This window comes from Dromaius novaehollandiae, chromosome 1, assembly GCF_036370855.1.
Source record: "Dromaius novaehollandiae isolate bDroNov1 chromosome 1, bDroNov1.hap1, whole genome shotgun sequence".
In the NCBI taxonomy this organism is placed as follows: Eukaryota; Metazoa; Chordata; class Aves; order Casuariiformes; family Dromaiidae; genus Dromaius; species Dromaius novaehollandiae.
In genome coordinates, this window is record NC_088098.1 from 118,758,848 (window position 1) to 118,776,885 (window position 18,038).

General features: G+C 39.3%; 1 protein-coding gene across 3 annotated transcripts in view; it reads left to right on the forward strand.

Moving 5' to 3' along the window:
• The window catches only part of DOP1B (DOP1 leucine zipper like protein B), a 55,975-nt gene that overhangs the window by 25,395 nt on the left and 12,542 nt on the right, over positions 1 to 18,038 (forward strand). For all 3 annotated transcript variants that reach the window (XM_026121534.2, XM_026121532.2, XM_026121533.2), the window contains 15 exons: positions 1,454 to 1,722; positions 2,511 to 2,663; positions 3,655 to 3,755; positions 4,499 to 4,689; positions 6,443 to 8,060; positions 8,694 to 8,805; positions 9,440 to 9,628; positions 10,916 to 11,041; positions 11,667 to 11,801; positions 12,470 to 12,525; positions 13,421 to 13,525; positions 13,611 to 13,677; positions 15,034 to 15,175; positions 15,705 to 15,787; positions 16,016 to 16,125. In XM_026121534.2, the coding sequence (XP_025977319.2) occupies positions 1,454 to 1,722; positions 2,511 to 2,663; positions 3,655 to 3,755; positions 4,499 to 4,689; positions 6,443 to 8,060; positions 8,694 to 8,805; positions 9,440 to 9,628; positions 10,916 to 11,041; positions 11,667 to 11,801; positions 12,470 to 12,525; positions 13,421 to 13,525; positions 13,611 to 13,677; positions 15,034 to 15,175; positions 15,705 to 15,787; positions 16,016 to 16,125 (3,457 nt within the window). The remainder of the gene's footprint in view (positions 1 to 1,453; positions 1,723 to 2,510; positions 2,664 to 3,654; positions 3,756 to 4,498; positions 4,690 to 6,442; positions 8,061 to 8,693; positions 8,806 to 9,439; positions 9,629 to 10,915; positions 11,042 to 11,666; positions 11,802 to 12,469; positions 12,526 to 13,420; positions 13,526 to 13,610; positions 13,678 to 15,033; positions 15,176 to 15,704; positions 15,788 to 16,015; positions 16,126 to 18,038) is intronic.

An 18,038-nucleotide genomic window follows, 5' to 3' on the forward strand; every position in this document is an offset into this window, starting at 1 on the left:
TACAAGACGTGTGGCTAGCGCCAACAGTAGTGCCTTTAGGGCTGCAGGCAAGCTGCATGTGAATTCAAAACTTACCTGCATCAGCATATGTGGGTTGTTTGTTTTTTGTCCTTGCGCTGATGGAAGATTTTTCACAAGACTAAATTCACTTTCTTTTGAAAGCTTTTACTACAAAACTTGTAGCTGAAGGGGTGAAAAGGCTTTCTGGCCTTTCTTTCCTCCTTTCTCGCCTGCAGAGGAGCTTGTGGTAAGGTTCAGGAGTTTCGGGAAATATAAGAAAAAAGGGGATGTGACAGAGGGAGAAGGGTGGTAGATGGAGAGCTGGAGCGCTAAACAATAACAGAAGCAAAACAACTCTTTCAACTCTGAGGGTTAGGAAAGGAATTTGGTGTAAGTTGACATACAAGAATAATCTGTATAATTGGAGGGCCCATTTGTTCTGGGAATTCAAGTTCATTAGCTTTAGCAGGAGCAGTTATTGGCCTTGAAGGCTGGTTGACAGGATAGGTTTGCAGTGAATGGAGAAGTGGGAAACTAGAAACTTGGACTCTCCTTCTGACCTCCCTATGGATTTCTGCTGTCTTCATTAGTGAAGTAATGATATGCTTATCAGCTGCATAGGTGAGTGGTCTGCTTGATATTGATACTTTCTGCGTATTTGCAGTGCCTTCTGTGTGGTCAGTAATGGAGCTATATTTGCTTTCATAATTTTGTGAGTTTTTGGAATATCATCTTAAGATCTATAGAAGTTTATTTTCAGAATTATTTTCTACTGCACAGCCCCCAAAGGGTGGTAAGGTTTGAAGCCAAAGGAGAGAACCTCTGATAATGAAGGACTGGTTTGAATATGTTTGAACAATACAGAAGGTGTCTGCTGTGGAGAATGAAGAGTGCTCAGTCTGTTGCAGTAGTAAAGCAGTTAAAACATTTGGCTTTGAAGCCAGAGGTATGAACTCATACTTGGGAATGTCTCCAGTCAGGCATTAATAAAACTGTATCCAGTTATTCAGTCGGGAAAGGCAGCAGTGGCTTGACTTGATGCTAGCCATATCAGTTCCTCAAGTGCTTCTTGGTTATTGAAATGGTATGCCTCAGTGCTACCCCAAAGAGCCTCTTTAGCTCAGCAGACCTTTCTCATTTTTTTTGATAATGACAGCTGAAGAATAGCAGCTGTAAAAACTAGTTGTGAATAAACAAACTTAAAGTAGGAATCCAGTAATTATTGTAATACTGAGGTCCTGCAAGAGCTTTCTGCTAGGAGTAATAGGGTAAAAAGTATAACTCGCTTTGAAGAGAGTCCTTCTGAAGTAAGGGATTTTTATGATAAAATCATAGTGGGATTCAGGCACTTCATTCTGTCTTTTGGTCCTGTGAGATTGCTTGAAGAAATTTTGGAAATATGACCATAACCTTTAGATTATTCCAAAATGTTTTTTCTCACTTATCTTCTGAGGTGGTGATGCCAGCTTCCCTCTTTGGCTGAAGTCCTTAATGACAATTTGCTGCTGTGTAAATGACTGCTATGTTCAAAATGTGTCCATCTCCACACTGTTGGAGGTGATCAACCATTCCCAGTCCCTGGCGCTTGTGATAGAAGACAGAATGAAGAGGTACAAAGTCTCTGGCCACAACCCCTTCTTTGGAAAGCTGCAGATGGTCACCATTCCTCCTATTGCTCCTGGAGTTCTAAAGCTCATCTCGGAGAAAACAGATTTCTACCAGGTGTCAAGTCTTTTTTGTTGTTGTTTTGTTTTTACTGTCCATGTACATTTTATTTTTGGGGGGAGGGGGGAGGGAAGCAAACATTACTAGCATAAATGTTTGGGGAGTGTCTATTTTACAATGATGTTCTGCCTTTGCTGTTTTTTCTTCCACAAACACTAAAGAGCAGTTGTATTCTTATTCATTGTGCTTTACAGTAGGATGTTCAAAAGTGACTAGTAGTTTTCAAACTGCTAGTTGGTTTTGTGCTCAAATTCTTGGCGGGAGGGAGTTGATTCCTGACATGAAGGGTTAGGTTTCATCAGCTTGAAAGCTTCACTTTGGAAAACTTTGATACCCCTTTAAGGTTTCAGATGAGAGAAATCATTAATGGGTGAAAGATCCTGAAAGCATTCCCTCCTTCTTGTTTTAATTTTATCTACTTCAAAGATGCTTTCCTTCTCCTGACCATTTATTGAGGTTAGGGTTGGTGTGAGGGTGGGTCCCAGGTTTGGTTTGGCTTCCGTGCTTCCAGCTACACATGTATCATCTGTTAAGTTTTGACCCAGAAAATAGGAGCAGAAATGCTTTCCTCAATTTTTGGTGCATGCACACCTGAATTACCTGTAATTCTAGGGTAGGAAAGCTGCATTCTTTAGGTCTGAGTTTATGACCTGAATTCTTGCTCTTTGCTAAACTAAGAAGATTTGGAAATTTCTTTCAGCACTTATGTAATGGACAGCTTTTAGGTCAGTGGAGAAATGGCGCATTTGACTGTTATGTTATTTGTTGTTGTTATTGTTCCCTAGAGAATAGCATGTGTGCTCTGGAATCAGCTGAACAAAGAGACACGGGAGCATCATATTGCCTGTGTGGAGCTGTTCTACAAGCTGCACTGCTTGGCACCATCAGCAAATATCTGTGAAGACATTATCTGCCATGCACTTTTGGATCATGATAAAGTAAGTCCTATATTCTCCAAAGCTCTTTCATCACTGTAGAGTTGTTCCAGTGCTCCCCAGACTGCCCCCAGCTGTCTTCTCAGAGTCCTACACTCTGTCCTCCCCATTACAGTTCCCTGGGACTGATTCATCATGGGACTACTGCTCAATTTAGTCACTGGATACAGTTACGTCAAACTAGAGCATTTTCAGTTTTGGCCTAAATCTTATAGTATCTAAAAGCTTGCAGTCTTTTGTTGATGTTTTCCAAACCAACCCAGCTCTACCAATAACTCTAAGAGCATTTTGCTTTGTGTTAATTTTTCTAGACTTCATATTCCAGCAAAACATTTTGTTACCATGTATGTGTATGTCGGCGTAATTTTGACTCTGTCTGCTATAGTATTTAGTAGTTCTTATAATGACTAAGTTGTATTTAAAGGGAGCAAGTTCTTAATTGTTTTACTTCCCCAGTTTAATGACAGAACAATTCTTTCATAATTTATGTTTTACTTGTAAGAAACACCTTGCACAATAAAATTCATAACAGTATTCTTCAGTCTTATGTATTCATACCTTTGCCCTTGTAATTTTGAAACTTCAAAAAAATTTGGAAATCTGTTCAAACTTTTCAGGCAAAATTATCGATAAATACTGCCTGATGTAGCAGTCTCTTCCCATTGGTCATCTAACTTTTAAGCCTCCTTAACTCCAAACCACGAATAAAATGTTTATACACAAGAGTGCTGAAATACATTTTTGGAATACCGATAAATCTTTTTCTGCTTGTAAAAGCATTGTGACTGATAGGTTTTGGTTTTGCATTCATGGATATGTGGCATTTTGTTGTTTTAGTCTGTTGCAAAATAGAGAAGTGTTCTCAGGCTACACAAGAGGGATTGCTAGTCACCTACACAATGACTTGTTCTATTAGAGGTTTTAAAAATCACTAAAACTTGATTCAGCGATAAATGCTGCAGAAAATAAATATTTGTCTTGTTTTCATGCAAAGGGGACAAGGCTGGAAGCACTGTTCAGATTCTCTGTCATGTGGCATCTGACCAGAGAGATCCAAGGCAGCAGAGTGACTTCTCACAATCGATCCTTTGATAGGTATTTTCCATCTCCATTTGCATAGGCTTGTGTGTATGTATTTCATCATGTTATGCTTGGCTCTGTTGTTCTTTTTCTGGGAAGGGAAAAACTTGTCTGCAGAGCCAGATGAGCAAAATGAAGATCTTCAAATTCCTTGATTTACTGACTTTGACTGCTCTGTGTTCATGGCACGCTTAATAATGCCTTATTTCTTGTCTGAAGGAAGTTCCTGTAAGAATAGAAACAACTTCATATATGAACAGTAGTTTGTATACTGACGGTAGTTTGTATAATGACTGCATAGTAGGTGTTTTTTCTCTTGATGAATTAGGTTAGATTTTTCCAAAGAACACAAAACCTAGAACCAGCTATTTGCACCAAAAAACAATTCTATATTTTAGTCTTGAATGACTTCCTAGTTGCAAGATCGTAACTTTTGTATAAAATGGGGCAAAAGCAGTAAAGTTCTTTCTAAATATGTGGAAAAACTTTTAAAACATGCTCTTGTTCTAGATTGTGAATATAGGTATGGCCTTGCTTCTGCAAATGCATGCATACTTGAATTCAGCTCAGGAAAACGCTGGGCATAATCAAGTTATTGTTAGCAGAGATGAGCCATTGTCCAGTGCTTGCTTGAACACGCACTAAAAGAGCATTGTTATAACATGCACCTGTGTCTGTTCCCTGCCACTATTTTGTTGTTTGCATTAACCTTTTTAGGACTTTCAATTGTACTTCTTCGTTCTGATCTCTCCATTCAGGTCTCTGTTTGTGGTATTGGACAGTCTCAATTGTTCAGATGGCGCAATTGGTGCCGCAGCACAGGGCTGGCTGATCCGTGCTCTTTCACTTAATGATGTTGCACGGATTCTTGAACCAGTCCTGCTGCTGCTGCTTCATCCAAAGACACAGCGCACCTCCATCCACTACATCAAACAGAAAAATTCAGCAGGTAAAATTGTTCTTAGACTGAAACTATGAGTGCTGTTGTAGCATGACATACTCATGAGCACTCCCTAAAGGTAGTCTCTGAACTGTGAAGGCATTCCAATAAAGTGAGTTGTTGTCTTGCAGCAGTTCCATAGATTTCTTTTCATCCAAGTACCTTTAGTGATGCTTCAAACGGAGTTCAGGAGTAAGTCATGCTAGTTAAAGGCCTAAGAACCATTTCTGTCACAGTGGCTGCACCTACACTGTTGGTTTGGACTGCCCCCTGCTTTGCTCTGGGATCTTGTCCCATATTCCTACTCATCCCCATCCCCAGATGATCCACACTGCATGTGTGTTCACTGTTCACATGATCCCTTCTCCAAAAACTAGGTCTCCAAATAAACAAAATCCAGGAGCAGTTTAATGGCTATGTCAGTCCAGGAACTGGACTGTCAAGTAGACAGATTGGACAGGCAAATCTTACATTCTCTGCACTGTCTTATCCCAGCAAACCATGCACCCTTGTGCCAGATTTCTTTATTCAGTGTATGCCTCTTAGTGTGATAGCGAGGAAATCATTTACAAAAATAATTGGAGAGGCTGTGAGGTACATCTTGCAGTTTTGGGCACACTCCACAAAAATCTAATTTTGTTAACTTCTGAAAATTAAACATCTTTATCCAAAGGAGATCCATGTTGAATCAAGAGGAGAGCTGAGTCATTGTGGCATGTGACTTGAGGTATCCCAGAGCTAGAATGTAGAAGCAAGGGGAGAGGTTTGCAGTTGAAAGTGACCTCCATCCACCTATAGGAATGTGGTAGGGTGTATTTGCCCTGAGGGGCTAAATTTGGCAGGTGGAAGGTAGATGTCTATTTTAAGACACACAGTGAGAACCCTTATGAGCCACATATGAGGCACATATGGAACAGACAAGTGGTGTGACAGAGGCCTGTGGAGGAGTAGCCAAAGAAAACTGGGATACATATGGAGCCAGGGTTTACTCTGAGTGCAAGGTCCTGTGAAGACTGGTAGCCCATTCAGGTTGGGGATTGCTGGAAGTGATGTGGATATGGGACACCCTGCACCAGTTTATCCAAAGAACCAAGGTTGTTTCCCGGAGCAGATCATGAAGACGGCATAGAAGTGGCCAGTAGTTTTGTGTAAAAGAAACTTCTGTGCCACCTGTCTCTCTCATTACTGTTAACCTAACCGTCTGCTTGCATAATTGTTTTTCTGTTTTGATTGGCAAATAATTAGATGGCAGATAATTCCAGTATCCAAAAAGAGCTGTTTATTCAATGCTATACAAACATGGAGCTAATATATTCCTTCTTTGTTATGCTGCATGTAATTAGAGAGAAAAAAAATAAGTGAGTGTTTTGGGGATTTGTTTGTTTTTGGGGTTTTTTAGAGCTAATCACCCTCATCACTTCCTTACTGATCTCAACAAACTTTCTATGTTCAGGAAACATAAAAAACATTGTTACATCTACGTCATCATAGTACAAGAGAAACAACACGTATTTTGTGTTTTGATCCTGTTCTATTACAATTAGAGTAGGTTAGTATTGTTCCGCTACTTAATTTTTTTTTTTTTAGGAAATATTTTTTCCCCCTATTCATTACCGTTAATAGCAAAATAGGGCAGATCTGCTGCTTGATCACTGTTATTCTTTCTCTTAAACTGGTTTATTTAGTATAGAGCATGTTGTGTGTAATGGCCAGTTATGCATTTTTTGAATATGTTGGGTTTTTTGTTTTTGTTTTCTTCCAGAAGATATACATGATTGGCTTCGCAAGAAAAAGGTCTCTTTGAAAGAGTCCGTTGGCACATCTGAGAGCAGTTCTGAGGAAAACCTTCCACTGAGCCAGTTTACTACTGTGGATAGAGAAGCTATTTGGGCAGAAGTGGAAAAAGATCCAGAGAAGCCCCAGTTAAAAACTGAGGAATCCGAAAATGATACCTCTTGTAATCCAGTAGCTTCATGTGAGGCAGATGGTGACCAAGATAATAGTGACCACACAGAATCAGCTGACACCAGCACAGGCCATGATAGTGAAAATACATCCTCTTTTTCTCCTTCTCTGGAGCTGCAAGAAGTGAGCAATGAGGAAAATGATAGTGCTGCAATGAATTGCAAAGAGAACACAAAGCATGCAAGTTCCCTCAATGCATTCCTCCCTGAAAGCTCCAAATCCAGCGTAGCACTGAATCTTGTGCGTGCTGACTCTGAGAGGACTCAGGCATCAGAATCTTTGTCGAGTGATGAAGAGGTGGACTTGGAGCTCCAGGAAATTACCAATTCTAGGTTGCTCAAGCAGCAGAAGGAAAAGCAGGAGATGATTGAGGCTTTGTTCAAACACATGCTGTTATATTTGCAGCCTTACGATTCAAAGAGGGTATTGTATGCTTTTTCTATTCTGGAGGCAGTACTCAAAACAAACCCTAAAGAATTTATTGAAGCTGTAGCTAGTACTAGCATGGATACTAGCTCCACAGCACATTTGAATCTTATTTACAATCTTCTAGCTCGCCATCAGGAAGCTCTTGTAGGACAAAGTTTTTATGGCAAGCTTCAGACTCAGTCCCCAACCATGTGTCCCCATTCTCTTCTAATAGAATTGCTTACTTATCTCTGTCTGAGTTTTCTGCGCTCATATTATCCATGCTACTTGAAGGTCACGCACAGAGATGTGCTTGGCAACAGAGACGTTCAGGTAAAAAGTGTGGAAGTCCTAATTAGAATGATGACCCAACTGGCTACCATGGCAAAGTCAGCAGAGAATAAGAATCTAGAGTTCATACACAATTTGCTAGGAAGATGCAAAATTCAAGAGTTTGTTCTTCTTTCTTTATCTGCATCTATGTACACAAGTCAGAAACGGTATGAACTACTTACGGCAGATACAGTTGTTAATGTTCCTGAAGAAGATCTCTTTGAAGAGAGCCTAATCAACTTTGGGCATGATCAAATATGGAGCGAACACCCGCTCCAGATTGAGTTGCTGAAGCTTTTGCAGGTATTGATTGTCTTGGAGCACCATCTTGGGCAGACTCACGAGGAGCAGGAGAATCAGCCAGACCTCTCTAAGGAATGGCAGCAGGCCCTTAATTTCCAGCAGGCCATTGGTGCAATGCAGTATGTCTATCCGCATCCAATAACTTCACAGGGATTATTTGTCTCTGCTGTTGTTAGAGGCTTGCAACCAGAGTATGGCCATGGGATGCATCCCACTTGGGTAGGCTTAGTTACATGTTCCCTGCCGTATTTTGGGAAGTCCTTAGGCTGGACTGTGGCACCATTTGTTGTACAGATATGTAAAAACCTGGATGAGCTTGTCAAACAGTATGAAAATGAAACTGTGAAGGCATCTGTGAAAACATCAGCAAGGTAAGAGTCTGCAGTGTGGGGTTTGTTACGCTGAAACCTTTATTATTTATTTATTTTTATTTCCCCTTATTACAGAGTAGTACACATTAACTTATTCTGTTTAGCGCCATGGCTCCCAGAGTTTGATCCTCAAACCCTGTTGCTTACACAGGTGTCTATCCCTTGCCCCAGGCTGAGGTGGAGGGAGTGTTTTTGCAGTAAGACTCATTGCAGTTGGATGAGGGAGGAAAGGGGATCAGCAGCAAGAATGCTGTGATACTTCCTGCCCCCTTCTGCCTGCCATCCGGGTGAAAAGAAGTTCCTGGTTTTGAAAAGGCTTGGTGTTTTGGAGGACCTACTGGGGAGAGAGACCCTGGAGAAGAAAAATACAGCATTACTCTCTAGGACAGGCAGTAAGAAAAAGGAGTATGGAAAAAATACGTGGATGTTGAAGATTTCTGGCGGCATGGAGAATAATATTTTAAAAGATCTAGACAAGGAAATGAGGTTATCCAAGCATAGTTTCTGAATCCTCTGTTTTGGTATTACTGTCTGGTCTTTCCAATATTCCTTTAACTGTTGAATAGAAATAGATCTCTATTGGAGATGATAACCTCCTGGCCTGTTAAGCTTTTTTTTTCTTATTCTCTAAAGCTTAACTTCTAAAAGAGAAAATGTTACACCTGATTACCCATTAACCCTTTTGGAAGGTCTGACAACCATTGGTCACTTCTGCCTTCTGGATCACCCTAATCAAACTAAAAAGGTAACTGCTTAATGCCCACCACTCACTCAGCAACTTTGCACAAGTTCATCAAAGTGTGCATGCATGTATTGCTCAGAGGTGGATATAAGTAGTGAGGGGGAGTTTGTACAAGAAAGGTAGCCCTAGAGAAGCCTAATTGCATACCAAAAGAAGAGAACTAAGTGAATGTATAAGAGAATGGGACTGAACTTCATTTTTGACTTGAAGCAAGCAAGGTTAGTTTTAAGCATAAGAAGTTTAAGATGATCTCAGTTATGCAAATATTAACCTTGTGCAGCTTCTTTACAGTTGGTCTGTCAATAACTGTCTTCTGTTTCCTTTTGAGTCAGGCATATGTTGATAACATGCTTTCTCTACTTTTTTTTTTTTTTTTTTTTTTTTTGGAGGGGGGGTCCCAGTAGCATAAGAAGGGGATATTATCCTAATACACAATTTCTCAGCAAAGTGATTCTCTCTATGCCAAAATAGTGATCAGAAAACTCTTATAGTAGCAGTATAATTCAGAAATAGAACAGTTGAATTAATTATTTTTAAAGCTGCCATTATGAAAGATTCTCCTAATTACAGAAAAGGAACAATGATTCTGCAGTGCATTATATAAAGTATTTTAATATTCATACTTTTGTTTTTGTAGTCATCCTGTGTAGCTGAACCCGCAAACCTGAGAAACGCGAGGAACGCCATTTTGGAAGAATTGCCTCGTATCATTAACACCATGTCTCTTCTTTGGAGCATTATAAAGAGGGAAGACTCTCAAAAAAGGCCAACTGACTTCTTTGGAACAACTAAAGGCTCTTCTTCAGTCTACTTTAAAGCAACCAAAGTAGGAGTTATTTTAAACTGCTGTGTGTCTCGTCTTCCTTACCATCCCTTCCCTCACCCGGGCATTTTACGTGGAGTTCACAGGAATAGTTTTGCCATCCTCAAAACAATATTATGGCATAAAGAGTTTTTGAGGAACTCTTAGAAGCTACAGAGTTGTGCAGTACCTGCCTACAAAAGCAGGTTTGCCTTGTTCCTTCTACCTGTCTGGACCCCTAGCTGACCTGTTTGGCTTCACTATTTCTGAGAGCTTCCATTAACAGCTGCTGTAGAGGCAGCCTCTCCTGAGTTGTCTGCACCTTCAACAAGCAGTAAAGCACAACTGAGCAGAACTGTGGTCCCCACATATGAAAGTTCTGCTTTTTGTGAATGATATTGCCATATAATACCGACTTCTTGATTTTTCTTGGTAATTTTATTTCATGGAATTTAATCTCTTCATTTAAAGTCAGTGGAGAGAAAATCATGGTGTTAATGAACAACTGCAGTTGTTTACATTTAGATTAGTATGTATAATAGTAGTTCAGTTCTGTGTTTTTTTCCTTTTCTAATGATTCCTAATAAAATCATAAAATTAGTTTTCCATAAACAAGTTGTCTCAGAGCCATTAAGCATCTGAGTAATAGTCCGTGTCTGAAAACATCCAGTTTGGTCTTTAATTTACAAATTTTAATTCTTACAAAAGGCATCAAAATGTATTGAAATACATAGTAAATTGTAAAAGGAAGGATGTTTCAATCATTTTATAAACATAGTTTCCTAAAGAAGAGTTAAGATTCTTAATTTCTCTTAGATCATTGAGACTCTATTCTAAGCTCCCATCTTTTACATCCTTCAAATCCTTTTCCTTCTTTGAGATTTTTTTTAACTTTCTGTTCATTACTGAACAGCTTTCTTTGCTCATTTAAGTAGTCTGCATATTATTCTATCTAAATATTAAATATATAAACACCTGATGGAATAAAAATACTAGATTATTCCTTCTTTCCATTAGATGTTGGTAAGTTGTAATAGTGAAAAATACTTGGAGGAGAAGAGATAATATACCACAACAAGAAGTTAGTTTTGCTGTTTGCAGTTTGTTTTCCAAGGGGTATAAGGAAGGACACTAACTCATGAGCAAATTATCAAAAGTAGCCTGACTACCAAGCATATAAAGAGATTCTTTTGCTGTAGTTGTCTTTTCTGAATATCTTTAGAAAAGGAAAAATAATTTAAAAAAATTATGACTCAGCTTTTGCCTTACAAGGTTTAGCAATGACAAATCATTTTTTCCTCCCCTCTGTAGACATTAAAAACTAAAATATTGGACTTCCTGAATCCACTGACAGCACAACTTGGAATCCAGTTGATGGCAGCAATTGCAACAGTATGGAACAGCAAGAAACCTCATAGGAATCAAAGTAAAATAAAGGTGACACTAAAGAAGAAATGCACACTTAACATTTGCTTTTAAATTGAAAAACTAAATTTATATGACCATTTCTAAACTCTGGTCTTGTTCTTAACTTCTTTAGAATCTTCAGTGGCTTGCCTTTGTCACTTGTAAAGTGTTCTTATTAATACGTAATTCTACAAAGTATCAGGACTACAAATAAACCAAAAGAAGTAATCAAATAAAAAGGACAGTGTGGCAGTTCAAGTCCAACACTAATAGCCACTTTTTCTTCAATATTGGATTATAATCTTAGGACTATGATTTGCCAGTTTTACTGTAAAGATTTTGGATCAGCTCCACTTCCACAGAAAGATTTAAGACATAGTATTCCCTGGAACCGAGCGTAGTTTCTGAGTAGGACACTTTCTCTCGTGCTTTCACTTGGGCACGCTGAAATTGCTTTGATGAAGGTGTTGGAGAAGGTCCTGATATGGAAAATCGTTGCATGGTTGATTTAACTTGTCTAACTTAAGTTTTGCATATGTGTTGATATCTGATTAGTCGCACAAAAAGCTGTTTTTCAACTTCATGTTTTGCCTGGTACAGTAATGTATCTGACTGAGGGTATGGGTGGGTTTTTTGTGTTTCTTTTTTTTGTTAGATTGTTCCTGCAGCTAGTGCATCTCAGCTTGTTCTTGTGGACTTGATATGTGCACTTAACACATTGAAAACTGACACTATATTACAGCTAGTCAAAGAAGTAGTCAAGAAGCCATCACAAATCAAAGGCGAAGAGGTAACTGCCAAGATAACAATTCAATTTTCTTAATGTATTCTATTCTTGTTCTATTTCAATGCATCTTTTAAATACTGTTAGAAGGAAAGGTATTTTTTAAAAAGTGTGCATCACTTCTGTTCCTCAATAAGTTATGTTTTCCAGACTGTAGGTTTCTGTGTTCAGATCCATTCAAAGTAAGTAGGTTCTTCAGAATATTTTGCTAGAGAAGTTGCTGCTAATGAAAAGCTGTGGAGTCCTCCAGTACTGAAGATGATCGCAAAGTTTCATAAAGCTACTGCGAATATAAAGCTCCGTGACGCCATTCTGTCTCCTTGCCCTTAGCTGAACTGTTAGAAATTTTTCCACGTTGACTCTGCTATTTTCTGACTGGCTTTCACAGAAGACAGTTTTGCTGCCATGCATGCCCTTGTAGGAGCTCCTTCAGCTCTGGAAAACTGTACTGGACATTCAGAAGTAATGTGACTGCTTCTGTACTAGGGTCCTCTGTTTAAAAGCTCTGTACTCCCTCATACTGCTGTATAGGTGGTTGTATCATAGTTGGTCACCTGTTGCGAGTACAAATGGCATCTAAGAAAGCATCTAGCCTTCTCCATCTAACACAAGTACTCAACAACTTGGTCTTTTATTTGAGGGTGAATAATTGCATTCATGCTTTTATCTTTCAGAAGTCTTCTCTTGTAGATATTCCGGCGCTGCAGTTCAGTTATGCTTTCATTCAAAGGTAATTCAGTCATTATAGAAAAGGATTTTCTGTTTTACTCTAAATGTTAGGGTAACAGTTAGTGTTACTGTTTTAGTTTTACTTTGATCTTCGTGGTGCTATGGCACAGAACACCTTTATGCTGGAAGTGGTCATTGCCACTTCATTACTAAGTGACAGATACTCACAAAATAACTGGGTTGTGTCATTATGTTCTATTGATCTATTGATAATGCCAGTCTGAAAGTCTTATTTCACACTAATAGTGAGCAGCATACTTCAAGCAGTTCATCTCATCAGCAAGACACTTGTGTAGGTTCTTACAATATTTCTCTCCCCTTATCCACTCTGTTGCCGGAGGAATGGATAGAGAATGCTAAATCTTACTTCCAGTCTTTTCAGAAAGATACAATAGAATTGGTATGAATGCAGTGTGCGCTGGAAACGTAAGGAGTTGGATGGCTTAGGGGCAATAGTCCTTTGATCAAAACTTCTCTTCATGTAATTGGCTTTTCTCATATGGCAGCCTTGGAATACAGGAGGCTATACAATATATGGTATGCGACTTCCAGAGAGAGAAAAAGTAAGCTCGCGTGCAATGGAGGGGTTAGCTAAGCTTTATTCCTTTTATTCCCCTTGAAGACTCGCCCGTTTTACAGTGCCAGTTGGCATATTGCACATGCTGCTAGCATGTACTGATGTATGCATAGTGCCTGTGCTGCCAGATATTTGCCACACTGTTGGATCAGTTAGGAAGGGACAGGATTAAAAGACTAGCCTTGGTGGAAGCTTTTAGGGTCACCGAGTTATGTGTGTGGGTTGTGGGTCTTCTGCATTTTGTGTGTGTGTGTTTGGGGTGAGGAAGAGGTCCCTGAATCCTAGCTTCAGACTTGGTTGGTTTTTTTGGTGTTTGCAGACTGCCTGTCTCAGCCTTGCAGGATAACTTCCAGTCCCTATTAGGACTTCTGAAGGAGTCTGCGCAGTTGAACTTGGCTCCTCCTGGACACTTTTTGCTTCTCAGGTACAACATAAGAGAGAATAAGGTTTATAGGTGCATTCAGTAGACCTGTCCAGTTACTAACTTGGAGTGAATTATTTTCCCACAGTATTCTGAATGACTTTGTGACTAGAACACCTACTCTAGAAAACAAAAAAGACCAAAAAGACTTACAGGTACAGTGTATACATGTATACCTCTTTCTTTCAGTTCATTAATCTAGTACTGTACATCTAAGTAAAAGTGGAGATGGCGTGATCCGTACTTTGTATCTGAATTCACCTGTGCTTTGAGAACATGTGAATGTGCATCCAAATGTTGTGGCTTAGGCCTGATAAATATGAGAGACTCAAATACAAGAGACTTGATGCACAGAATGTCTCTAACAAAATTTTGCCAAAAATATATGAAATCAGTGGTAGCTATGGAGTGTTCAAAGCTGTTTTCTCTGGGTATTTTTATGATTTTTCTCAGTTTAAATTATAATGCAAATGTGAGAAGTACATATATGTGTAAGTACTGAAACCTCAAAACTGTCTAGGGAAATTAGTAGCATAGTTATCCTTAAAGCTCATAGCTGAGCTTGGCCATGTAAATGACTATCAGCTCACCTTTTATGTAAAGAAGGGGTGGAGAATAGGATTCTCTTACTGATCATGCTTTCACCAGAACAGCTTAAGCACTACCCACATGTGTGCAGTATTGGCTCAGAGCTGACATAATGCTATGAGGTGAGACAGTGTTTTGGTTATGGTACTTTTGTATGCCAACAGAGAAAACAGATCTCCACTTCTGCTTCAGAGACTGGCCAGTAAAATGACAATGACAATAAAAAGACTGTTTTGCCATCTTACGGCCTCTTCACAATGACCTCTGCTTTTAGCTGGATACTTGGGACTTCCTTTCCTTAAAGTGACCAGTTTTTTATTTCACTGAGAATGCAATGTGTTGAAATATGAAGTACTGCATATAGTTTGATGCTATGACTTGCTTAACACTGGTAGAAAGGCTGAAATATGGTCAAATGGATTCCCAGAAAATAAAACTGAGCGTTCTATCTGACTTAATGGTCCCCAAGGATAAAAGGAAGAAAAAGGAGGATAGCTGCATTTTCTGAAAACAAACAGTGTTCAAAACAATACAGGCATTGGTATGCCATTTCTGAAGGGCTGAACAAGTCAGATGATGTCTTGGACAGGTGACAGCTAATGTATATACAGTGTAATGGGACAGATGCTGAATAGATACTATATTAGTGGTAATGGCTTGTGTGCAAAATCATGACTAAAATCTCCATAGTAATCTAACCTAATGTTTTTCCTGCTTTCTGTTTTCTTGTCCACTTTTATTTGAAGTGAGCAGTAGTTTGTTATCTTGAGAGCACAGATCAGAGATGTATTTATGTTTCTAAGGTATGGATAAAAGTGCCTACTTTTGAACATCCTGCCAAGTTCCATGTAAAAGTGACTTTATTGGATTGACCAGGTGATGACAGCTTTCTTCTGATGCCAGATTGTCTGCTTATGTTATAGGAGGTTACCCAAAAAATCTTGGAGGCTGTAGGGACCATTGCTGGTTCTTCTCTGGAACAGACTAGCTGGCTGAGCCGGAATTTAGAAGTGAAAGCTCAACCTCAGATTTCACCAGATGAGTTCAACATTGAAGATGTGAATGGTAACATGGTTTTGTCTGATTTTCTGCTACTTTCTATGTGCCACTTTAAGTTCACTGAAAAGTATAAGGTGTTTATATATAAAAGTATATATAAAAATATAAGTATATAAAGTATAAGTATATTAAAAAGTTATATTTAAAAAGTTATATAAAAAAGATATATAAAGTATAAGTATAAAAGTATATATAAAAGTATAAGGTGTGTAGTCTTTGTGAGAAGGAAGTAATTCAGACAAAAAGTAAAGTGGAAAATAGGCATTGTCTTCCACTAACAGTGCCAGCCTAAGCAGGGTTAATAAATATCTGCAAATTGTGTATAATACAGAAGAAAACTCGCTGCAGATGCATGCAATACATGGGAAAGAACAGCATGGGGTGTGAGGTATGTCATCCTGGCAAGATCCCCAGAAGCACTTCATTGTAATATGGATATGCAAATAACAGTTCTATTTAGGAAGAAAACTAGCAAACAGCAAAGTTTAAACATGCTTTGTCTGAAGTGCGAACTAAATGATTTTGCCTCTTATAGATACATCAGTGACACCATCTTCAATGGTTTCTGCCTCTGCTCCTTCAATATACAGTGTCCAAGCTCTTTCACTCCTTGCAGAAGTAAGTAGGAACCAGTTTTGTAGTTGCTGCTCTCATCTATGGGGTGGTTATTGATTCTATTGTTGAGCAGGGAAATACATTAGATTTTCCCATTAGATTAAATGGGAGCTTAAATCTTTAGTGAGATGTCCTCTGATGATGAATATCTATTCTGAAATATAGCATGCTCTGCCCTTTTGTCAGAAATACCTACTGTAGGTTTAATGAAACATTCTTTTCATTTTTAAGGTTCTTGCTTCTCTCTTGGACATGGTTTACCGGAGCGATGAGAAGGAGAAAGCTGTGCCATTGATTTCACGTTTGCTTTATTATGTATTTCCTTATCTACGCAACCACAGGTGATTTCTCTCTCGTGATTTTTCTTAAATCTGATTTTTGAGCACACCGTAAGACTTGGCTTTGCTATCTTTTCCTTCCGTTCAGGAGTGTTTAACAGTTAAGGGGAACTGTTAGGGTTGGAGACTGGAGATACAAAACCTCATGTAAATAATTTTCTAATTTAATCATTAACTGTATGAGACAGAAAAGCATATTTTCCCCTTCCTATATCATAAAGATGACCTTTTGCTCTAGAAAAAAATTTCAGTAGTTTCATTATCAAATGTAAGTTTTCCCCAAGAAAGGGAAACTTCCTTTATGAGCCTTAGCCCTGTAATCTCTTGTGCCCAAAGGAAACTGCTGAATCACACTCCAGAAGAGTTTTTCTCTCCACTCACTGTCAAAGGTCTAGGGAACTAGACACAGTAGGCTAAAATAAACCTCTGGGATTACTCTTCTCCCTCTCCTTGCTGCCTACAAACATACACCTCCCAACTGAAGGAGCACAGGTAATGAGAACTCCTTGCTGGTAAGAGTTTGTAATAAATATTTTGAAAAGCTACTCAGATGTGAAGTCACTGAGACTGTCAGCTGTTCTAAGCTGTATTCTCTGTGCCTTAGTTGTCTGGTGATCTTGCATCTTGAATGATGAGTCATTCTCCACAGTGGGATAATAGAAACCTTTCCTTTTGGGAATGTTCTAGCATATCCAGGAAGTTAATGCTAATAATGCCAGAACTCTTTTCAGCATAGACAGCTAAGAGCAATCTCTCAACTCTGCCCTACTGAACATTTGCAGAACAACTGCCCTGAAAGACAGTTGAGCTCCTAAATCACGATTTGTGTCTAGAGAATTGTCAGTGCTGCAGCTCCCAGTGAGAGGGCTGACTGTCCACTTTGAATCTGCATTCTGCTGAAGAGACAGAGCTGTTGGAGGTCAGGAGAGTCATAGGAATATTGCTGTGTTTTGAAATGAGTCGTGTTTTTATGCTTTTAGAGTGGTTTTCCTGACTGTTCTGTCTCCTATAATGGATGACCAGAATTCAGGATAATACTTGATGATTGTGTTTACATTAATGATCTGTCAGAGCAGTAATGTGATTTTGAAGTGAATCCCCTGAATTGTCTCCATTTATGAAAAGTTGATTCAGTTCTCCAAGCAGTTTTGTTGCTCAGACTAAAATCCTTTTGGAGAAAACTAAGACAGAAGCTCCTCTACAAACGTGACCAAAGAGAGCTTACTAGTTCCTGACCATGCTGCCATGAGGATGTCTAGAGTGTACCTACCTCACATGGGCCAATAGAAGGCACTCAAACCTGGGGCATCCTGAAGCTGTTCTTGTGCTGTGGGCCAAATAAGCTTGTCTTCCACTGTAGGCTCTCAGTTCTTCCTTGCAATTGATAACTGTCTGCTTCTCCTTCCTCATCCTTCCACACTTCTGACATGTAAACACTCCCAACTTCACCAGCCCTGTTGCTTTTCCCCTCTGCTTAATACTATAGCTTTCATTGCCCTTCACTATCATTGCTTTTCAATTTTTGTCATTTTGACACCTGCCTTTTCTGCCTCTTGGGAAAGAAGGGCAACAAGGAAACAAAGCTACTGTGAAAGTAGCCAAGAGTTTGATGGTAGTCTGGATGAAGACCAGGACAGCAATCAGAGATGAGCAGCACAGCAGATATGTGCCTATTACAGAGAGCTAGAAGAAATCTTCAAATAGGAGCACAGAGGCAAGCCTCTAGCCTGTTTCAGCTCAAGTCTGAGGGTCACTGTGCAGTAGTATCTAGAGGAGTGCATGTTGTCCCTGGAGTCCACAGGAAGATCTGAGCAAGGGCACATCTAGGGACACTTTTTATCCATGGACCCCTTTCTATCCCAGAGCTGGCCTGAGCACAGCTGTCAGTTAAAACCCAGGTATGTGTACAGCTTCTC